Source organism: Lotus japonicus, chromosome 5 (assembly GCF_012489685.1).
Source record: "Lotus japonicus ecotype B-129 chromosome 5, LjGifu_v1.2".
Lineage (NCBI taxonomy): Eukaryota > Viridiplantae > Streptophyta > Magnoliopsida > Fabales > Fabaceae > Lotus > Lotus japonicus.
Genome location: NC_080045.1, coordinates 46,335,886 through 46,357,007, shown reverse-complemented (window position 1 = coordinate 46,357,007; position 21,122 = coordinate 46,335,886). Strand labels below are relative to the sequence as shown.

General features: G+C 38.1%; 2 protein-coding genes across 3 annotated transcripts; both read right to left on the bottom strand.

Moving 5' to 3' along the window:
• Positions 1-6,789: 6,789 nt before the first annotated feature.
• Positions 6,790-11,705, bottom strand: LOC130717898 (U-box domain-containing protein 3-like). Of its 2 annotated transcripts, XM_057568297.1 has the most exons (6): positions 11,468-11,705; positions 10,167-10,447; positions 9,910-10,026; positions 8,940-9,687; positions 7,792-8,858; positions 6,790-7,216 (listed from the first exon to the last, which is right to left on the bottom strand). In XM_057568297.1, exons 1-6 carry the CDS (start codon positions 11,475-11,477, stop codon positions 7,151-7,153), a joined length of 2,289 nt encoding a protein of 762 aa, XP_057424280.1. In that variant the 5' UTR covers positions 11,478-11,705; the 3' UTR covers positions 6,790-7,150. The 2 variants fall into 2 exon arrangements, with proteins under 2 accessions (XP_057424280.1, XP_057424279.1); XM_057568296.1 differs by having other exon boundaries at positions 7,792-9,687; positions 11,468-11,704.
• Positions 11,706-17,945: 6,240 nt separating this feature from the next.
• On the bottom strand, positions 17,946-20,457 carry LOC130720369 (rho-N domain-containing protein 1, chloroplastic-like). Its single transcript, XM_057571000.1, has 2 exons — positions 20,315-20,457; positions 17,946-19,336 (listed from the first exon to the last, which is right to left on the bottom strand). Exons 1-2 carry the CDS (start codon positions 20,379-20,381, stop codon positions 18,240-18,242), a joined length of 1,164 nt encoding a protein of 387 aa, XP_057426983.1. The 5' UTR covers positions 20,382-20,457; the 3' UTR covers positions 17,946-18,239.
• Between the last annotated feature and the right edge of the window lie 665 nt (positions 20,458-21,122).

The window sequence follows — 21,122 nt, the reverse complement described above, 5'->3', positions numbered from 1 at the left end:
CTTGAAGATTGATGGTGACGTTGTCACAGGTCCCACCTCTTGCAATTGGCCTGTCATCGTTGAAGAATGTTTAGGAAAGAGACCCCCAGCAGATGCTATTAGAGGAGGTGCGTTGAAAATGACGTGGATAAATGAGAATTTTAACAATGTGGTAGACTTCATTGACAATCCTCAGGATTTGGCATGTTATGCACGTGTATACATCATGCGCATGCTTAGAGGTTTTCTCTTACCTGACCATAGCGGGTCGCATGTTCCTCTGAGATATCTTCCTCTTTTGAGGAATTTTTATGAAGCTGGAAAATATAGTTGGGGTTCTGCGGTACTTGCCCATCTATATAAGGAAATGTGTAATGCAAGCAAAATCTCACGTGTGGAGATAGGTGGTTGTGTACAACTCATCCAGTTCTGGGTCTGGACGAGATTTCCTGATGTTGGCCCCCTCAAAGAATCCACGTTATCAAAGAAGGTTGCCCTCTTGGAGCCAGGTATGCAACTAATTGTTACTTCAAATTTGAATAGTTGATCATCCTACAGATTTCAAGCTTCTCTAACATATATCAACCGAACTTATTTTTATTATATAGGTGGAAAGAAGATGCGGAATGGATAAAGTATCAGTTGCCGTATTGGAGGCATTACCTTGACACATTTAAAACTGAACAAGTGAGTACCTGTCATTAAAGATATATGACTGCGATATTATATTTGTCCAAGTCTAAACTCTTTCTTCTTGTGGATGTAGTTTGTGTGGATGCCTTATCCACATAGTGTTTTGCAGCAACTACCTCCAATATGTCGGGACAATATGCAATTGTGGAGATGTATAGCTCCCATGATATCATTTTTTATTGTTGAATGGCATCAGCCTGATCGGGTGATGCAACAATTTGGATTTCAGCAACATGTTCCTAACAAACCTCTCCAAGACAATAAGGTGCATGACATGTCACTGCCGGGGAAACATGATTGGGATTGGGTTGATAAGTTGACACCTTTTATTGTAGCTTGGGAAAACAAACAACAGCAATTAGTTGAAGGCCCTAGATTAATAAGGCTTGCAGAAGGCAGTGATCAATACATGAGGTGGTATTCACAACACTCTCATCGCTGGCTTACACGTAAATGAGCAGCATTGGGTTAATTGGTAATCTATTGAATTTATGCTAATCTATAATTTTTTTTAATATAATTTATGCTTAATTCTTACCCAACATTTTATTTTGTTCTAATTGTAGGCTGCGAATATCCATCACATCTGGTATGGGCTGCCGCTGATTGGACAAGGGAGGTACACAATTGATAACCTTCAAAAGCGGGCCATGCACTGCCTCACGTTATGCGAGGAGATGGGGCGGATCACTATTCCCCCGCTAGAAGCGTCGCCAATGGAGCCTGTTCAGATCCCTGAGGTAGCACAAAATTTTCACCCAAAGCTCGAAAGGAAAGAAGGACAGGATTTCTCCCGGCGGGAAAAACATAAAGAAAAAGCTAAACCAGTTGTAATTGATGTACCCCAACAACTGCCTTCCGGGCAATTTTGGTTGGCTCCCACCCATACTGGTGATTCCTACACATCGTACCACTATAGTGGTGATGGGTCTTCGTACCAGGGACATGGTAATGCTTCAGGATTTCAGCAACAGGAGACATCATTCGCATTTCAGCAACCTTACCAACATGAGCAACATTACAGTGGTAGTGGGTCCCGTGAGTTTGAACAGTATTACCAACCTGCGCCAGTTCCCGAGTCACAGCCTTACCACGGTTCAGCGCCGCAGGTTCAACAAGATGGATCCCAGCTTGACACGTGGTTCACCACATATGGCCAGTCTATACCCTCCTCATGGGGGACCCCACCTAGCCCCCAACGTGGATGAGGGGTCTTACATGATTTGCTAGGTGCTTCACCGGAGATGCAGCATGCCCATCCACCGGATTCTGAGATTCGTGCTACACAGGCAGCCTTTGACTTCGATCTGAACCAGGCATCCCTCACAGTTGATGTGTGTTTTATTTTTATTTCCAATTAAGCTTAATGTTTTTTTGTCATGTTTGTAAAATGTTTATTGTTTGAAGGTTGTATGGCATCATCGTTTAGTTATGTTGTTTCCAATTAAAAAAATGTGTTCCCCTTTAAATCAATAACTCATAATGATGTTTCATTCTTAGACAACTTTATTATACATCATGGGTCGTACAGTCAAAGATAAGAAATCAACAACAACAGTGTAAAATAGTTCATCTCTGGAGTGAATTATTTCGCTGGATTGGTTGTGACTCTATCAGGTCCATCTCATTTCTGATGCGAGTTGACCTCGGACGACCTCTAGCACGCACCATGGTGGGGTCTGGAACAAGTCGAGGGCCATCACCTGCTGGAGGAATGTTCAATTCATTTCCAAGGGCCCACCACTGAGTTTTATAAGCATCCCTTACAGTCTTCAACTTCTACACAGGGTCAACAAAATCATAATAGTTAATGGACTGTCGAGCACATGCCGCGATCACGTGATCACATGGATACTTGAAGGCTTGGAAACTTCCACACTCGCATGTTCGCTAGTCTAGCCGAACACTTCACCTATAACCATTACGATGCGTACGCTGGTTGAATCCTTACTCGACCTCAAACCTTGTTCGCTCCACGTTATACGTGCGCACCATATGAGCACTTGCCTTTTCATGATTTTTGGCTAATGCGACCATGACCTTGTGGCAGTATACCTGGCGGGCCTGCAGTTGATCACTTGCAGCAATGCCTCTTTGAACAAAGTAATCTACAAGACGGGCATATGTGCATTTGACAAGTGCAGTGATCGGCATGTTCCTAGCGCCCTTGAACACTTTATTAACAGATTCTGCAAGGTTGGTTGTCATGTGGCCGAATCTACCACCATCGATGTCACAGGCGAGGCTCCATTTCTCCCTACTGACTCCATCAATCCATGCCTGGATAGCTGGGCTAGTCTGTCGAAACTTGGCCAACCTCCGTTCAAAAAGGTACAAACATGGCTCGTAACCTGCACAAGTGACAAATGTCAGTATTTCTGTTTATAAAAAAAACTCCTATAATTGGGTTCAAACAAATACCCATCATAACCAGCTCTTGTTTAAGCTTTGCATTCTTAAACCTATGGTTGAAGTTGCTAGCAATGTGGCGGATGCAATACACATGATGCGCATTTGGAGGCTGCCACCCATTTCTCGCATCCCTTACCGCGGCCTTGATGCCTGCATGTCTGTCTGATATCAAACATATACCTTGTTTCTGAGTAACATGTTGCCTTATCAGACGCAAAAACCAACCCCATGAACTCGTACTTTCACTCTCCACTATTGCAAAAGCTATTGGTAAAATGTTAGAGTTTCTGTCCTGAGTGGTGGCAATCAACAACGTTCCTTTATACTTTCCATACATAAAAGTGTCATCTATCTGGATCATCGGCTTACAATAGTTGAAAGCTTCGCAACACTGTTTGAAAGTCCAGAACACTCGACGGAATTTGCGCACACTACCATCAACAAAACCATTCGCACCGATATAAGCATCTGTGTAAATGTAGTAGTAGGATCCTGGGGAAAATGAACTCATATAACCATGCCATCTTGGGAGCTCTGCGTAAGATTCTTCCCAATTGCCAAACACCTTCGCAAGTGCCCTTTGCTTTGCTAACCATGCTTTCATGTATGACACTTGGTAGTTAAGTTCCCCGCTGATTCTCTCCTGTATGGCTGCAATGGGGACAGATGGCCGACCACCTACCATGCGTGTAACATATTAACGATATTATAAGTTAATATTCCTTTTAAGAGCAAGGAAATCATATACATGACAACAATCATACCCAGTATGTAAGAGCATATGACATCGGAAGTCATCTTGGTGTGGTCCTGCGATCTCATCGGATTGACGCACGTATGAGGGCCGACCCACCTAGATATAACCCACTTATCGATATTTTTGTCCGTGCGTGCTCTCATCCTCCAAAGGCATCCATCCAAATGATTGGGACAATTGGCAATAAAATAAGTTGGTTTGGATTCGAGCATCTTATAGGTTTGATGGCGTTTGAAACAATAATACTTAAGGCCCATCTTGGCATCTTCCTTGCTCTCAAAACGTAAACCAACATACAAATCATCACCTAACTCCCACGATCCACCCTCATCGGTACCAAGAAAAAAATCCGTCTCCTGATCTGGATGATCCCAATTGATATATGAGTAGTGTGGAGCAGAATCCCAAAACGGTGTGGTGTTTGGGATAGCTGGACATAAAAAAAAAATTAGTACATGCACAATTAAATTATTCAATAATTTATAGGATAAGTTGGTTGAACATACCTTGCACTTGAGAATTAACAGGAAGATCATGTGTCGTATGCTGTCCACCCTCTTGGTCTGAGTTCGATGAGTCTCCATCGGAATCTTGAAGCCTTCTTTCATCTTCGCTTCCCTCTGGTTCTGAATATATGATGTCAGGATTGTCAATTAGGTGATGGTGGAGATCATCATCATCATCCAAATTAACTGTGGGACCCAAATGAACATTCTCTGGTTCAGCTTGATGGATCTCCACTTGTGTGACGCCCTCGTCTGTTAATGTCGGATGAGTGGTTGTAGGATTTGTTGAAACAAGTATTGATGAACTTCCTGCCTCATCAATTTGAACATAAAGCTCCAACATGGTCACCACTGACTGGTGGCCACACTGCTGAGTAAATATATCCATCATGATCCCCACATCATCAGTATCCACTATCACGAGACCTGTATACTGAACTGGATCAGATGAGGACAAAAACCTAAAGCCCACAGAGGAAATAACTTGGTTACTTCCAAGCTTCAACTTCTCCTGAATTAACTTTTTCAAGTTGTTGAATGTGATGTTGCGTTTCAAACGCATCATCTTCTTCGAGCCTTCAAATGTCATACCATCACTGCCCTCATAATATCTACCATTGTAATACACACAAGCAATTACTTGGTTCATCTTTTGAAATTCAAAATGAGCTCTACAATATTTTTTTCGATTGTAACTTTGTTTTTTTGAGTGTGAGCATAATGACTTCGCAGTGTGTAATATAGTGTTTTTTTATTAAACAATTCGGTTTATTTGAGGCGATTTCATTTTTTAATAATTCGCCCCATATCACGCGCATGCCATGATTCATTCCTGTTCCCCCGTGCCGGTCATGTCATTTTTGTCCCCCACTCAGAGCATTCGCTCAATTTAAAGCGTTGGACACTAAATACGCGTCAGACCACGCGAATCCAATGCATGTGCCACCGCCTCGTCTGGCGCGTAACCAATGACATGGCTGCTGCATGTCTCCGGTCAGCCATCATGTTTCACCTGACATGACTGCGCCTGCTTTGGGGCGTATGCAATAAATGCCAACAGATTCAGATTCCTCCTTGGGAATGAAGGGAATCTATGACGGAAAGAAATGCCTTGCATTCGTGTCATGTGGGGCGAATGGCACGTTTGGGATTCGCGTTAGGTGGAGCGGATCCCACCTCCTTGCCACGCTGGCCAAAAACACACCATTCCTGTAAATTCCATTTTTTTCACCCCTTTTTCGTAATTTTTTTTTCTCATTATTCATTTTTTTTTTCGAAAAATGGTTGATGCGAATTTGAATGATGTGTGACTGGAACTGTGTGTTGGATTTGTGTTGGATCGTGGAAAAAATGTTGCTTGCAATCACAGGTGGAAGAGACGGCCGGAAGACGAAGAAGAGTGAAGCCTACAAGAAAAAGGAAAAATAGAAAGAAAACCTAGGGTAATTTTGCCAGTGTAAAATATTTTAATAGGTGTTCTGTTCCGTTCTCATCCGTTCCAACTATTTTTAGGGAACCAAAGTGTACTGTTCAAGGTGTCTTTTGTTCTGTTCCGTTCCCTATTAAAAACATAACAAACACAGAACAGAACTCATATGTCATGTTCCATTCCCTATTAAAAACATAACAAACACAGAACAGAACTCATATGTCATGTTCCATTCCCTTCCCACATGTCTGCCAAACGCTACCAAATCATCACCAAAATCTCGTTTTATGTTTGGTCATGATAAGGCCCAACAGTTGATTTAACATATTTTTTGTGCACATCGGGTATGCTCTATGGGAAGCAATCTTATTAGTGCCATAAATATCTGCATTTAGGTGAAGCTAGCTCTCTCAACAAACTCTTTTCCATTCCATCGAACTTGAGACATTGTTTAATGGAAATCCGACACATGACACATGAATCAACCACTCGTTAGTCGTTGATATTACACATGCGTACGGAAACATTCTCAAAGCAATTAGGGAAGCATTCTCAAAGCAATTAGGTAGCTGTAAAAATTGTCAAGAGTAATTTGACTTAACATCCTTAGAACTTGAGTACCAATAACCCATAATATTTGGAAATAGTGAGTAGTTTGTAGTTATAACAATGGCACTGAACCATTTTGCAAAGTCTAATATAGTGTCCGCTTAATAGTAGTCTGCAATACAGATGACAGAGGAGATAATCATATTAAAAATTAACTTCCAATCACATTTAACCAATGAATAGACATACTAAGGACTGCAAAGGTCAAAATGAAACTCTACATGGATGGATCAAAGTTTGAGAAACCTCTTCTAAGTGCATAAAAGAGGATTGATGATTTCAGGCTTAGGGAGTCAAAATGGTCAGTTTCAAGGCAAAGAGGATTTACTGCATGAGACTCATTTGAATTTTAGACTAAAAATTATAGGTTGACATAGGATTTACTATATAGTAATAAGAACAGCTCAAAGAACAGTCTAAAGTACAAATAATTTATAGTATATGTACAAAATATGCACAGCATTGAGTAGGGAGCACACGAGTAATGCTTAGAAAGAAAATCAAAACCCTCAAAAATTGTAAAATAAATAACCCAGAAATAGGGGGAGAAATGAGGCACGCATTTTGAACTTGAGAATAACTAGATGACAAGCCACTGGAAGAAGCTAAAAACAGCTTTGCAAATGGTACATGTAAAAATCAAAAGAATGCAATGAAAGGAGTCCTAAAGTGTCCTAAACTGAAAGATATAGAATAGGGAGGAATGGGATTATCACAAGTTACTTGGCTATAAAAAGAGGCAATGAATGATAAAATTGACTATCTTCATGTTTTTCCCTTCCCAGTAGCTCCTTCCCGCTGATTACGAAAATGACTGAGAAGCTGTTGTGCCTGCATGGATGTGTATAACATGTAAGCATCTATTGTTATGAATGAATCTTTGTTCAGATAGTAGGAAAAGTAGAAAGTATATTAAACAGAACTCCATACTAAAGGATCAGAATCTCCTTCTACATTATTTTTTAGGGAAGGGAGTTAGTGATGAGGGATGTAGAAGAATGCACTAATTAGCACATATCAGAAAACAAGATTACAGCCCTAGTTTCAACAAATTGAGTTCATTATTTTCATAGAACCCAAGGCTTCAACACTATTTTGCCATGAGAGATTGTGATTGAAAAAAACTCATCCAAATGCAGGACACTGGATGGTATCTTAGAATTCGGGTGGCCTATATATGGGTAGTCCCCAATAACCGGATCTTGGACATGATCTGATACCGTCTTAGACTTCGGGTTAGACCTAACTCTACCTTAAAAGCTAGCTTAGAAGTGATGGTTGCTCTACCCTTTAGAAACACTTACTTGGTCATATCTCTAGGTGTGAGACTTCAAAACATGGTATGCACACTATAAATGTCAACCACTGATAAGGATAGCAAAAGAAAAGGGTGATAAGGTGCATACCTTTTCCTTTGCCCTTGGTGTACCAGATTGAGATAACGCAACTAACGGAGGTACAGCTCCTTCTTGCAAAACTAGAGTACAGAACTTGGAACTATGAAGGCATAATTGCAAGAGAATGGAGGCAGCATTTTCCTTTCCTCTCTGAGAACCTGATTCAATAATCTCAACTAGTAAGGGGATGCCACCTTCCCTAGCAATTTCTGATCGGCCCTCGGTTATTGTTGACAGGTTTGACAGAAGTGCCACAGCCTTGTCCACCATTCCATCAGCAGTATTCATTAACTGGACCAGAAATTTCACAGCTCCAGCTTGAACTATGCGAGCTTTATTCTCGTGAAATATTGAAAGGTTAAATAAAGCAGTAGCAGCATCCTTCTTTCCTCTGAGAGTTCCTGAGGCGAGAAGATCCACCAAAGCTTTAACTGCACCAGAACGGCCAATTTTTGCCTTATTGTTCTCCATTACAGAGAGGCTGAATAGAGCTGCCGCAGAATTTTCCTTGGCTCCATCATTTCCTGTCTTCAAAACATGGATAAGAGGTTCTATGGCTCCTGCCTCCATAATCAAGGCCTTGTTGTCTTCACTAATTGACAAATTCAGCAGAGCTGTCACAGCATGTACTTGTATTATCTTCACGTCTGAATATAGCAGAGAAATTAATGGCGTTACAGCCCCACACTTCCCTACAATGATACGATTTTCCATGTTATTCTTTGTAAGGAGCCTCAATTCTTCTGCAGCAGTAGTTTGTGCTTCAATTGATTGGCTGTGAAGTTCTTCAATCAATTTATTGACATGAGATGAGGTGGTTAATTCATCTGATCCTGAATTCAAAACAGGATGGGAATCAACTCTTGCGCGACTATCATTGGTATTACTATTATAATTATTTCCATTCTCCCGTGCTCCTACATTTGATCCAGGGATTTCAAATTGCTTTCCAGATAACCAAGGAGATATCCCTGATTGTTTTTGGCCAGGAGAAGCATGACACACATTTATGATTTCTCCAGACAATACATACACATTCTGAAGCTTATTGGATATCCCTGAGACGTCTTTTGAAACTGCAAGCAGACAATCAGTACTAGAAATTGAACTGGATAATGAATCACTTCTACTATGAATATAGGGGGATTGTTGCTCACACTTTTCTGTTGTTTCCCTTTGGCATCCATTGTATTCTCCACGTAATCTGAAAGAGTTATCACCCTTTTGTTTCTCAAATGAATTTACAGTTTGAAGAGATGATCTTGAAATTGAATTGCTGCTTGGTGAAGAGCCAAAACCATCTTGAGGCAATAAACAATTTGAGGGGGATGTGATACGGGCAGAATTATTATGCTCAGAGTTAGAGAAAAGTTTGATATTATTTTCCTCGCACCACTTCGCTATCATAGCTTTGACAGTATAATTGGGAGTAAGAATTGAATGAGCAAGTGTCTGACGAGTCCTGGGACAAACAGTTAGCCCATGATCAAGCCACTTTTGGATGGATTGCCTCTCATATGTTTGACCTGAAGCCACAATAACAGGATCCAGCATGAGTTCCGAAGATAATGGACAGCGGAAGTATGAAGGGACTGAGACACCACTCTTGATTACAGGGCACTCAGTTGTCATGACATAATCACATACATTGCGGACAAGATTTACGATTTCATTAATTTCTACCATGTCCCCTTTCATTTTATTGACTTCAGCGTTCAACCTTTCCTTTTCCACAGCAATACATTCTTTCAAAAGCTCCTGGTCTGAAGTCAAGTTAAGTAACTCAATAATTTGTTTTAGATGTTCACGGCAAGGTTCCATATTATCTCTTTGTTTTCTTAGCGCTTCTTCTATATAGACCATTGCTGTTTCCTTCTTGAGACACTGAACTTCCTGGATATAGAGCTGAAAAAGTTGCTAGAAATTAGTCTCACTTATATTGATCAAACAAAAAATTACGATGATATTCCTGCGAAATACAGGATTTCTAATTTTTTATAATCTTTCCTAATTTAACTTTTGGGAGGGTGTGTGGTGCAAGAATAATGATCACGAAGGAAACAGTTAAAAGAATTTTCCAAAATAAAGAAGGGGTAGAGGAGAGGTAACTTCTAACTTTTCACATACCTGAAGATTAGCCAAAACTGATGCAGATGGTGGTGATGGTAAGGATCTAACTATCATGTGACAAATATCAAGTGAAGTGCTCTGCAACTTGATCAACAATGTCCCACTTTGCAAAACCTGAAAATAGAATAACCCCAGCATAAAAGTTGGAATAGTGATGTGGCAATGAAGTGGTTGATGATCTTTAAAATGTTGGAATGCAGTTGTTGGTGGATAATAGTATTAGTTTGACTGTAAGAGTACCAGTAGTTACTTACACTGTGAATCTTGCTCATTTTTGGACCCCATTTTTCTATGACATCTCTAGCTTCATTAACCCGTAAATCCAATTGTTCACACGCTTTACATAGATTTTCATCTAAAGAAATTTTGTAATCTGTAACGTCATCAAGCACCGGCTTCAAGCGCTTTAATACCCCAACCATATTATTACAGATCTTCTGAAAGGGCACAGATTTCACTGTTTGGCAAGAAACCAGGTGAATGAATCGAGAAATGCTGTTGACAAGACATCTCACTGATGCTGTATCCGTTTGACCTGCTTAAGCGAAACCATACAACAATCGAATATTTCATCAACCAGAAAATAATTCTAGAGGAAGCATCATAAGCTGTACAAGGAATTGACATGATGTATAAGATGTCCCCTGTTTAGTCCTATAGTGAGACTCCAATACTGATAAATATTCTGACTGTAGTAACACAAGTTTCTCTTCATGCAAAAACACATAACATGACTAATGATTTTAGTACATCAGCACATGTAAATTGCGCGTTTAGAGACATTATACATAAATTTTGATGAAATTGAAACCAACAGTGGCAATATATATAGATGGAATTAGCACACAGGAACAACAAGTCTAGTACAAAACTACAAAGGGGTACGGTGAGGGTTGTTCTACCCTATTTAAACACTTATTCGCCTATATCTCTAGTCAATGTGGACTTCTCAACATTAATGATCCCGAGGCTCCCACCATTGTAGAGTCTGAGGATGAAAGTCATGAAACCTTAACTTTTGTGGCAATGGTGACATAGGCCTACCCCCAGCAAAAGTTATGCATAGTATACAAGACAAGTCAAAGTCCACAGAAGGAGAAAGAACTTTTGGTTCAAAAGTTCCAGTAAAATAATCGTAGGAAGACAGCAACATCCACTCAAATGAACCTTATTAAACTACACTATACAAAGCTCAAAAAGCATTCATTTTCCTCCAGGAACCACATAATTAAATTTTCTAAATCACCCAAATGGAAAGTGTGTATCTTTCCATTATAACTAATCCAACAAATCACTAACAAAGAGTTCTACCAACAACATAGCAAAAGTTACACACTCATTGAGACATTTCATCAAACATCTCTAAGCTTGTAGAAGCCACTCAAACCAAAGCTCAGATTTTCAATAAAAGTGATAAAAAAAACTAATTGGATCCACCAATAAATCAAAAACAAAAACAGGGTATCTAAGAAATCCACATGAAAAGAACAGAAACACAATAAAGATTACATTTTGTGAACAAAAATGGAAGCTTTGGATTATTGCATATGCATACCTATTTGCATGGTTCTGAAACTCAAATGGGGTCAGATCCTGATCAAGTCCAAACCATGAGAAATGGAATCAATGGAAGTTTCCAAAAACAATGTGATTTATGGATTCCAATGGTTGGCAGTGAAGGACTCTTCCATCTTCATTCGTCCATGTATCTCTGTCTGTATTTCTTTCCCAACAAAACTGTCTGAAAAGGCCTGAGAGAAAGGAGAGGGTCCAAAAACAAATAGTAGTAGGGAAACATTTTTAAGAAATATAGAAAAATGGGTTAATGCTGTGGGTCCTCAATGTTATACGAATACGGTTGCAAATTTGTTGTTTTTCATGGCAAGTTTTAATTAACTACATAATGAAATTAATAGTGGTTATGAGATGAGAGAGATGCAAAATTAAATGTTGGGTTTTGTTTTAGATATAAGTTTGGGTTAAGGCGGATACAGCTTTCACATCGATAGCTAAAATTGAACACACAGCCAACGTTATGAGAAGAAGTGATTTGTCATTATCAACTGAGTGAACTTGTGTGTTGATATTAAAACTTGAGTTTGAAATATAATAGTGATCCCGAAAATATACAAACATCGGACATATTCAGACATACACATTTCTGATTCTAGAAGTTATTATGGCTCGTATGTCATAATGCGTTGTTACTATATCTGTGTACACATGTTAAACTATTTGAGATATCATATCAACGCTCACTTTTTTCTTGCCCAAGGTAACTCAAAGTCCATAACTATAAATCTAATTTCTCGTGTCACACTTAGCGCACTAGACGATTGGGGATTAGCCAATAAATACTGTTGGGGCTGACAATCACTCACTTTAGTACTATCTTTTCAACATTTATCTTTTACTATTGAAATACATGTAGATCTTACCAAATTAGGAATAAAGCTCATAAATTCAATCTATTTCAACCAATAAATAAAAAAATGTTAGAACTATAGAGTTAAAGTGAATATTATTAGCATTTCTAACATAGTTGAATTAGCTTCTACTTCTTGAGAATTAAATTATAACATCTAGAAATTGGTCACTTAAGACTCTCCGCGTAAATGAATTTTACTTTAAAGTCTAACATGATTATTGAGGAGATTATTAGAGATTTATTTCATAATTATTTTTCATATAATATGTGGACAATATAACATAATGCGAAAACCTTATTTCTTAGTATATTTGATGCGGTGGTTTGAGTAATGACTTGGTTTCTTTGCTCGTTACATCACTTTCCAGCACATTCTTGTCATATATAGTTATTAATTATTATTCATATTATAATTTTAGATAATTATTGTTTTTTTCTGGCTAAAATACTATTGAAATATTACCACAAGGTGTTACAGGATTCCTGTAATATGAAGTCACAAAGATCGAATCTCGGAAAAGTTATTTATTTAGAGGGATTTTCTGAAAAAGTTTTAAAAAAAATGCCATTAGAATATTCCATATTTGTATATTACACACTCTCTTTCTACCTCAAATCCTGTATGAAATTTTCAAATATGAAATATCAGATATTTCTTACATTTTCCATGATGAAGGGAGGACAATTAGCAGACTGCAAATTCCAATTTTGCATTTTCTGCCCAAACAAAATTCCTTTTCTCGCTGCACACTTTGTTCAATTCCATAAACCATATGACAAAAATGGAAATGAGAGAGGCAAATCTCAACTGCTTCCACGGTATGATACGCTGCCTCACATCTTTGGACAGTTACGATGATAGGTCAGACATAATTGTTTCAGAAGGAAAAAACAATATGTATCGTAATAGACGGTCTTAACAGCCCCAAGGAGGTCAATATTGTTTCGGGAAGGTTTTGCAATCAAGTGAACATCATGTTCTTTGCTGGTATGCTCCCCATCATGTCACGCCAAGCTCTGACGTGAATAGTTTAATTGCCACGAGAGTATTCAACCTACATCCACCATACATAAATCAGAGGTCTACATTATTATATTTTAGGAAGAACACTTTGGTATCGTTTGTGAAAGAGTAATTGATTCTCACCGCAATGGTTGGTGGCACACATGACGAAGAATCACATCCAAAAGAGCATTCAAAGGGAATGGCTCATTTGGAAAATGTTAAGAATCCAACTTAAAATGATAAAATCAAGAGTCACATCGTAAATTCGCTGAATTTGTTAGGAGAATCGAGTAACATATTAAAGAAATGGAGAATAATTCATGTGTCACAAATTCATAGCCAAAGTGGCATGTAGAGAAATATCCCAACAGTACAAGAAAACATGTGATTACCAACGGCCTAAAGGTCACCCGAAAATCTCATTCTTACCGACGTCAGTAATTTGCCAACGAATTAGTGGGATTATTTACCGACAATTTATCGACAGTGAAAGCCTTCATTATACTAACATTACAACCTAATTACAAATGACCTAGGTTTGGGGTCACTTGACGAGCTTAAAAAAAATTGACCATCAGTTACTGACGGCTTTAAGTCTCTAATTTAAAAAAAAAAAAAATTGTTAAGCAAAAATAAGTACCACAAAAATCAGACAACTTATAAAAAAAATCATATTAGCATACCACCAGATCCAGCGAAAAGTAATGAATGCAATGGCAATGCGAAAGTGGGGTGGCTCGCGGCAAGGGGGCGTCGCCTGACAATGGGAGTGGGGCGGTGGCGAAGCAACACATTTGAGCAACAAGTGATCGATGGAGATCCCGAGGATGAGGGTGAAGGTGGCTGAGGAGGAGGGAGGGATGAGATAGGTAGCTTTGTCGGATGGAGAATGAGGGTGGCAGAGGATGAGGGTGACCGTGGCAGATGAAGAGAAAGCGGGCAGCTCATAGCGCTAGAGGAGAAGTGAGGGTGGGAAGTAAGGGGTGTCGAAGGAAGTTAAAGGGTGGCGGCAGAGGGCGAAGGGCTGCAGAGGAATATGAGGGGGAGTGGCATCAAAGAAGGGTAAGGGTAAGGGTAAGGGCTAAGGTATGGTGGAGGAGAAGGATGAGGAGGAGCTGGTGAGCAGGGAAAGAAACGCCAGAGCAAGGGGAGTGCAACGGAGCAGGAAGAGGGTCGGAGGAAGGTGAAAAAGTGAAAATGACATTGTGGGAAAATAGGGAAGGTGAAGGCTTATAATGAAGCTTGGGCGATGAAATCAATGGTTTTTAGCGTCTTCCTAGCCAACGCTAAGGTTTCCGCCCACGAAATAGGTCTTACCGACGTGGAATTAGCATCGTGTATATTCGACGCTGAGTTTTCTAGTGAATGTAGTGTTGGCTCGTGGCCGCCACTATTCGTATCCTACTCTCTATAGCTCTGTTGTGACACATTGCAATGAATCACCATTACTCTGCCTGATTTTTCTTTTGCTGCTCATTGTGTCAGTCAGTTTCTTCAAATTCTTATAATTGACTAATTTAGCACTTCAGATTCTTGTAAATGTATCAATCCCATGTTATCTTGCTGATACATTGGATTATAGTTGGTCAATTACTCATTTTTCTCCTTCACTTGCTAACATTTTGATCTTGATTGACCTCACTGTTTGGACACTAAGCGACATCCACTTATGGGTATTCCATTTTTCTGAATGACAATTTTTTTCTTGAGTGCCAAGAAGTAGCCTATTGTTGCTCGTTCTAGTTGTGAGTCTGAGTATCAGGCATTACAAATGCAACTGTTAAGATCTTGTGGCTTCACAAGCTTCTTCTTGATCTTTGTATTAGTTCCACCCTAACAAGCGTGCTAAACACATTAACATCCACTACCATTTTGTCCACAAGCAAGTTTCTCGAGGTGCTTTAGGGCAGTGAAGGATCCAGAAATTTTATATAGTGAGGGCAATATATACATATAAATTTGTAGTAAAAAAATTAACATATTCTATTAAAAGTGAGGACATTTTTTACCAAATGAAACACAAGTTAAGACATTTTTTACTAAATGGGCCATCAAAAACCACATATTTTTACTATTCAAGTGATGGCATTTAGCAATGTGAAACACAAGTGAAAGCATTTAGTAATGTGGAATATAAGTAAAGACAATTTTATCAAAGAAATCATAAAAAACCACATACTTATGATTCTATCACACAAATGATTCTGTGGTGTGATTTATCACTCTTTACAAAATCATTTACTGGTATGGTCAAGATAGTTCTAAACCATGCATGCGTACTGAAAACTGGTCAACCCAATTCTAAAATTGCGGTTAGAGTATTCCAAGCCATGATTAAATGAACGCCTCTGTTTTTAGTAGATTGGGTACTACCTAATACCTTCTGCATCTAAATGATTGACCAAATTCCCTCTTATCTTATCCATCATTATCAAGTTTGGTAATATTAAATTGATTACCCGACTTCATCATCATTCATCAGCAACGTACGTGCTGTTTGATAAATCTTGGATACTTAAAAGATGTTAGCTCGCTCATCAGGAAATGGGTGTAATTAGTTCATATAAAAGTGTATATCTCTTGAGTATGTAATTTCAGATTTAATCCTGAGATTTATGAAGTATAAAAAAAGTATGAAATCATTGTGTGGCAGCTTTATCTTCTTGTTTTTAGCTGTATCATTCTCATAAAGTTGCACCAAAATTCCCTACCTACCTAATTTCTCCATAGATAAAAGGCCCACAAATTCAGTTTTCTATTTTTACTGAGATCGGATCCAATGCATTTGATCTAATCCTAACCTGCATATATCATATTCCTCCTCCTTCTTGTGTTTCTAAAAACCAAGAGCAATAAAGGGGTTTCCTTCAAGCAAAACTCACTAAGCCTTAAGTCAACCAGGATTTTGAAATAGGACATCTTAATATTAATGTCTAAGATTGCATATTAATTAATTGCTTGCCTTGCATTGTTTGCCGTATACGTCATGGTTTGTAATATAGATTTGTTTCCCCTGATCTCCTCTTTACCATGTGAGGGATTAAATCTGGAATGAAGATCTTGTGTCTACAAGTGGTGTTTGTCCCATCAATAAATCTCATTCAGATTAATTTATGAATATGAGTTTATGTTTATTTATAATTTATTTTCAACTTACTTCAATAAGTTGACCAAATTAACTTATAAATAAACGTTTATTATCATAAGCGCTTAATTAAGATGTTTACTCAACGACACTCACAATTTTATATAAGTACAAATATATTCAATGGTGGATCATGTTAAACTCCACTCACACTAGGTTTTTAGTACTAAAATTTAGTATATATTATTTATCATATTTTTTTGTGTGCTAAAATTAATTTGCAAAGAAATTTAACTTTTAGGCCAAAATTGTTCTTGGTCCTCGGCACCCAAAACCCAATTTTTAATTAACATTTTTTCAAATTTTATTGATGGAACATGAGACATTATTTGGAGACATGTCCATAAGTTTAGATAGAACACATATTTAAAGATAACAAAAACTCATTTACAAGGTACAAAATCAGCAACACAAAAATCCATCCACAAGCTTCTTTGGTAGCTTGACTTTCTATAGTTTACTAATTTGGGTCACCTAGCTAGTGGAATATAAATATTCTGCTTTCTACTTTCTAATGGTAAATGCTGATGGAAGCAAGCAGACGTGACCATGTGCCGTGGCTATTACATGTTTAAGTAATAGCATGACATGCCACTCAGCATGTCTCTTTTGCCTTTTAACATGGTTCTCATGAAAAAGATCCCCTGAGGGTTTCCTAAAAGCACGGGTTATTACAGGTCTTCACCAACCTGCTTACTTTAAAATGGGATAGAGTTATGTCATAACCGCAGTCAACATTTTATATATATTTACAATTCAAACACTTCAAATTTCAAAACTTTTTTTTTATAGGAATGGTTGCTGCAGTCTAGAAGTTTTGACTATTTTTAAATACATTTGCTTTACATTTCAGGTTTGGCTTATACAAGGAAAATCCATTTACTTTACCAACCCATATTTGTTCAAGATCATCACAAGATCTCAATGAGCGTCCGGACAAAATCTCAATCATCACAAATTTCTCTTTCTTCACTCAATCATGTTAATTGCTAACTACATATAGTTGTCTTATGAAACTCAACAATACTTGAAGTAGTCTCTAATGAGGTGGCTTTGCTTTGGCCTTAGTTGATAGTCCATTCCTTCAAGCATGCTTGTTGGAAGAAATTATCCTAACCAAGAGATCAACTAAGAACTAAAGAAAATTAAAAAACAAATCAAAATAGAGAGCAAAACTCAATTTTCTAGGTATCCTCATAACAAAAGTTCAACAATTTATGTTAGATTTTCATCTCATCAAACATGGATAGGCCCCGCAAGGAAATATAACTAACAAAAACTAAACTCAAATAATCCAGTTAGCCCACTAACTAAGCTTCTACTAATATCATCCCCTTCAAAAGAAGTCATGTTCTCAAGGCTAGCAATAGGTGGCAAGACGAGCTTCGCGAACTGGGCTAGGCCCAAAACAGGAAGGGAACTGGCAGAATTAGGAAGTCTGGTTCCAGCAACTATTTTAAGGCAATCCTTTGCAATAATTTTATAACTGCAGAGCATCCAAATCCAACATGAGAACACAACTCCAAATTGAAAAATCCTCCAAGGCAAAGATATCGTGATTAGTCTAATGATCAAGAAACTCTCAACCTCTAGTACATAAGAACATAGTAAAACTACTTAAGAACAACAAAAATAAACATTAGATAGAAAGTTAAGCTAAAAACAGAAAAAACAAAATAAAAAACAAGTATTTATTATGTTGTCTGTTCTAGTGTTCTTTTTTCTTCTCATGTACCATTCGATCAGAATCAGCTCACAGTAAGTAACTCCAAGAGCTCACCCTTCTTCATTTTTGAGAACCCTTTTACGCCGCGAGACTTTGCAAGTGCCCTCAATTCAGTGACCTTCAGTGCACTCAAATCATCATGTTGAACCACTTCCTGCTCCTCCACACTCTCATCATTATCATTTTGTTCAGAACCATGAGAATCATCCTCTGACAATTCAGCAATCCCTATATCTGGGAAGAACAGCTCATCCTTTGGATCAAGATCGGATTCAGAGTCAGACTCAAGCTCAGGTTCATCATCAAGTTTCAAATCTATTTGATCCTGGTTATTCTCATTATTCCCGCTGTCTACTGGCACTACATTAAAATCTTCTTCTTTATCAGAGACAGGCTGGTACTTCACACGAGGAACAGGAGACCTTCTTTGGAAACTTGACCGAGGCCTAGGTGTGAAGGAGATGTTGGCTTCTTCGGACTCAACCTTTGGAGAATTATCCAAATCAGAAATTTTAGAGATTTGTGCTCCATCATGTTGGTTATGTTCCTGCAAGTGGTCTGAACTCAGATCTTTTCCTCTACCACCTCCATTGTCTCTCTTTCCTTGCTCAGCTGAATGTTTCTTCAGTAACTTGAGAAGTGAATCTACAGTATTTTTCTCTCTACCATGATCTCGGGATGCTTCAGCTTTCTTTTCTTCTTTGCTAGCAGCCCTCTCACGCAGCCGAGCCTGAACTTTCCTAAATAGTTCAACAATCTCTTTCTCTCTAGGGCCAGGGGCTGAAGTTGCCTGGAATTTCGGCGAGGAGGAAAGAGATACCAATGGTCCATTTTTTGAAGATAACATATCATCTTCAAAATTCTCAAAGCTATCTCTCCCACCATTGCTCCTGTTCCTATTTCTGGAGACCCCTCCCTGTCTGTTTGACCTTGAGAAATCAGGGTTCCTCCTTGTTGCTTCACATACAACAGATGCACCGACAAAACCACGCTTCAGTCCTCTAATTTTGACACGTGAATGAATTCTGTGATGACCTAGAGAAGGGCATGAATATACAGCAGCTGTTCTTCCAGAAACACCCGAACATGGGAGACACTTGCCTTCTGCCATTCCACAACCTGCAAAATTACCGAACCAATTCAACAACCACAACGATGTACGTATAAGAAATTACAAATACAAAAAAAATGAAGACATTAAATGACACAATATGTGATGAACTGCAACATAAACCCTTGATAAGGTACCTAGTACACAACCTCTTTAGTAATGAAAGGCATCAATACTTACAATAGGGAGGCAACCATAGAAAAAGCAAGCTCAAAAACAAACTAATCACGCTACAATCATCATAACTCAAGAAAATTTGAGAAGGACCTTGCAAATAAAACATACAGATCCATATTGGTTCAATCAACTACGAACCAATGGCCAAAAAAAAAAAAAGAAACACACTTTCAGTTTTTTGTGTAATAACTAATGAGTGCCCCTCTGATGGTTATCAACAACATAAACTTGTTACCCATTATCCGCGAAGAACATCATACTTTAAATTTTTACTCACTGGACTTTGACTATTTACTTTCACCACACGGATGCTGACTACCATTGCGGAAAATTATATCTATAAATTGCTGATTGCAGGTCAAAACTAAACAAACAAAAATGAAGCTAAAAATGATAGAGAGAAAAACCCTATTCTGGAGGAAAGGGCACTTCTACAAATAATGCAAAAGTCCCCAATTGCTATTGCTTAGAGTCAGCATTTCATCATTTCAACACAAAATAGTGTATCTACAGTTCTACACCAAGGTTACAACACCAGGTTTTGATATCTTAAATATTGGTCAAAAAAAATTATATCTTCAACCTACACTAGAAACCCCATTTCCCCAATTAGAGACACAGTGTTGAAAACCCTAGTGAGCTAGACAAATAAATATAAGGGGTTTTCGAAGTTGAAGCAGCTACACGTACTTAAGCTTTGATAAGGGTTTGTTTGTTTCTTTTCTATTCTAGAATGAGAACAAACAATTTCACAGCATATACAGAAGAAGAAGAAGAAGAAGAAGAAAAGAGGAGAGAAATACACTGACCAAGGTTCTTGGCGACGAGGAGATGCAACGTTTGCGACATTGTTAGGCAACACGGAACACTCATCATCACTACCAGCGCCGCTTTGCATTTTATATATTAACTTTTCCGGCAACTCGCGTGTTGTTTTCTTTGATAAGGGACATCTTTGGGAATATGTTTATGTTTTCGGGGGCTAAAGTGTAATCACACACTCTAATCTTCATCCATGACATTCTTTGCTATGTTTGATTTAGGGTTAGTTGAGAAATTATAATTATAATTTGTCACGAAAATTCAATCACACACTATTGGGCAAATAAGTATTCAATGATAATTTTTTTAAAAGGGTAAAGTAAAAATGTTAGGAAAATATATTCTCTTCTTTTCTTAGTGCATTTTAAGTGTAATTTTGGTCAAAATTATATTTCTAAGGTAGTAAGAAATTATCAAATTTTATTCTTTTAAGTTTTTTTTTATTTTAGTTACAAAAAATGTAGAACGGATAGAAAGTACCTTTAAACTACCGAGCATGACGCTAGTGGCATGCTGGGGAGGCTATCAGAGGCCTACTGATAAGTGCCATTTTTACGTATATTTGAATTCATTTTAGGCACTTATCTTAAGTGATTCATGAGAAATCCTTATTAGTTCTCCTCATCTTGATTGGAATTTGTTATTTGATTGAGAATTAAGCTCAAATGTGTTTTATGATTGATTATATTCTCAAATTTTGATGTAGGGTCTAAGTTCTCAAGGAAAAATGTATATTTTCATGAGACTTGAAGAATTTTTGGATCATCAAGGTGCCCAGCGCTTGTCAGTGGCCGC

Excerpts from the sequence above, each read along its gene's own strand:
- LOC130717898 (XM_057568296.1), bottom strand. Across the intron at positions 9,688-9,909 it reads CAGTTTTGGCTAATCTTCAG|CTCTATATCCAGGAAGTTCA; the intron begins GTATGTGAAAAG and ends CAACTTTTTCAG. Across the intron at positions 7,217-7,791 it reads CACCAAGGGCAAAGGAAAAG|GCACAACAGCTTCTCAGTCA; the intron begins GTATGCACCTTA and ends ACATCCATGCAG.
- LOC130720369 (XM_057571000.1), bottom strand. The coding sequence starts at position 20,381 with ATGATGAGTGTTCCGTGTTGCCTAACAATGTCGCAAACGTTGCATCTC. Across the intron at positions 19,337-20,314 it reads CCTCGTCGCCAAGAACCTTG|GTTGTGGAATGGCAGAAGGC; the intron begins GTCAGTGTATTT and ends GTAATTTTGCAG.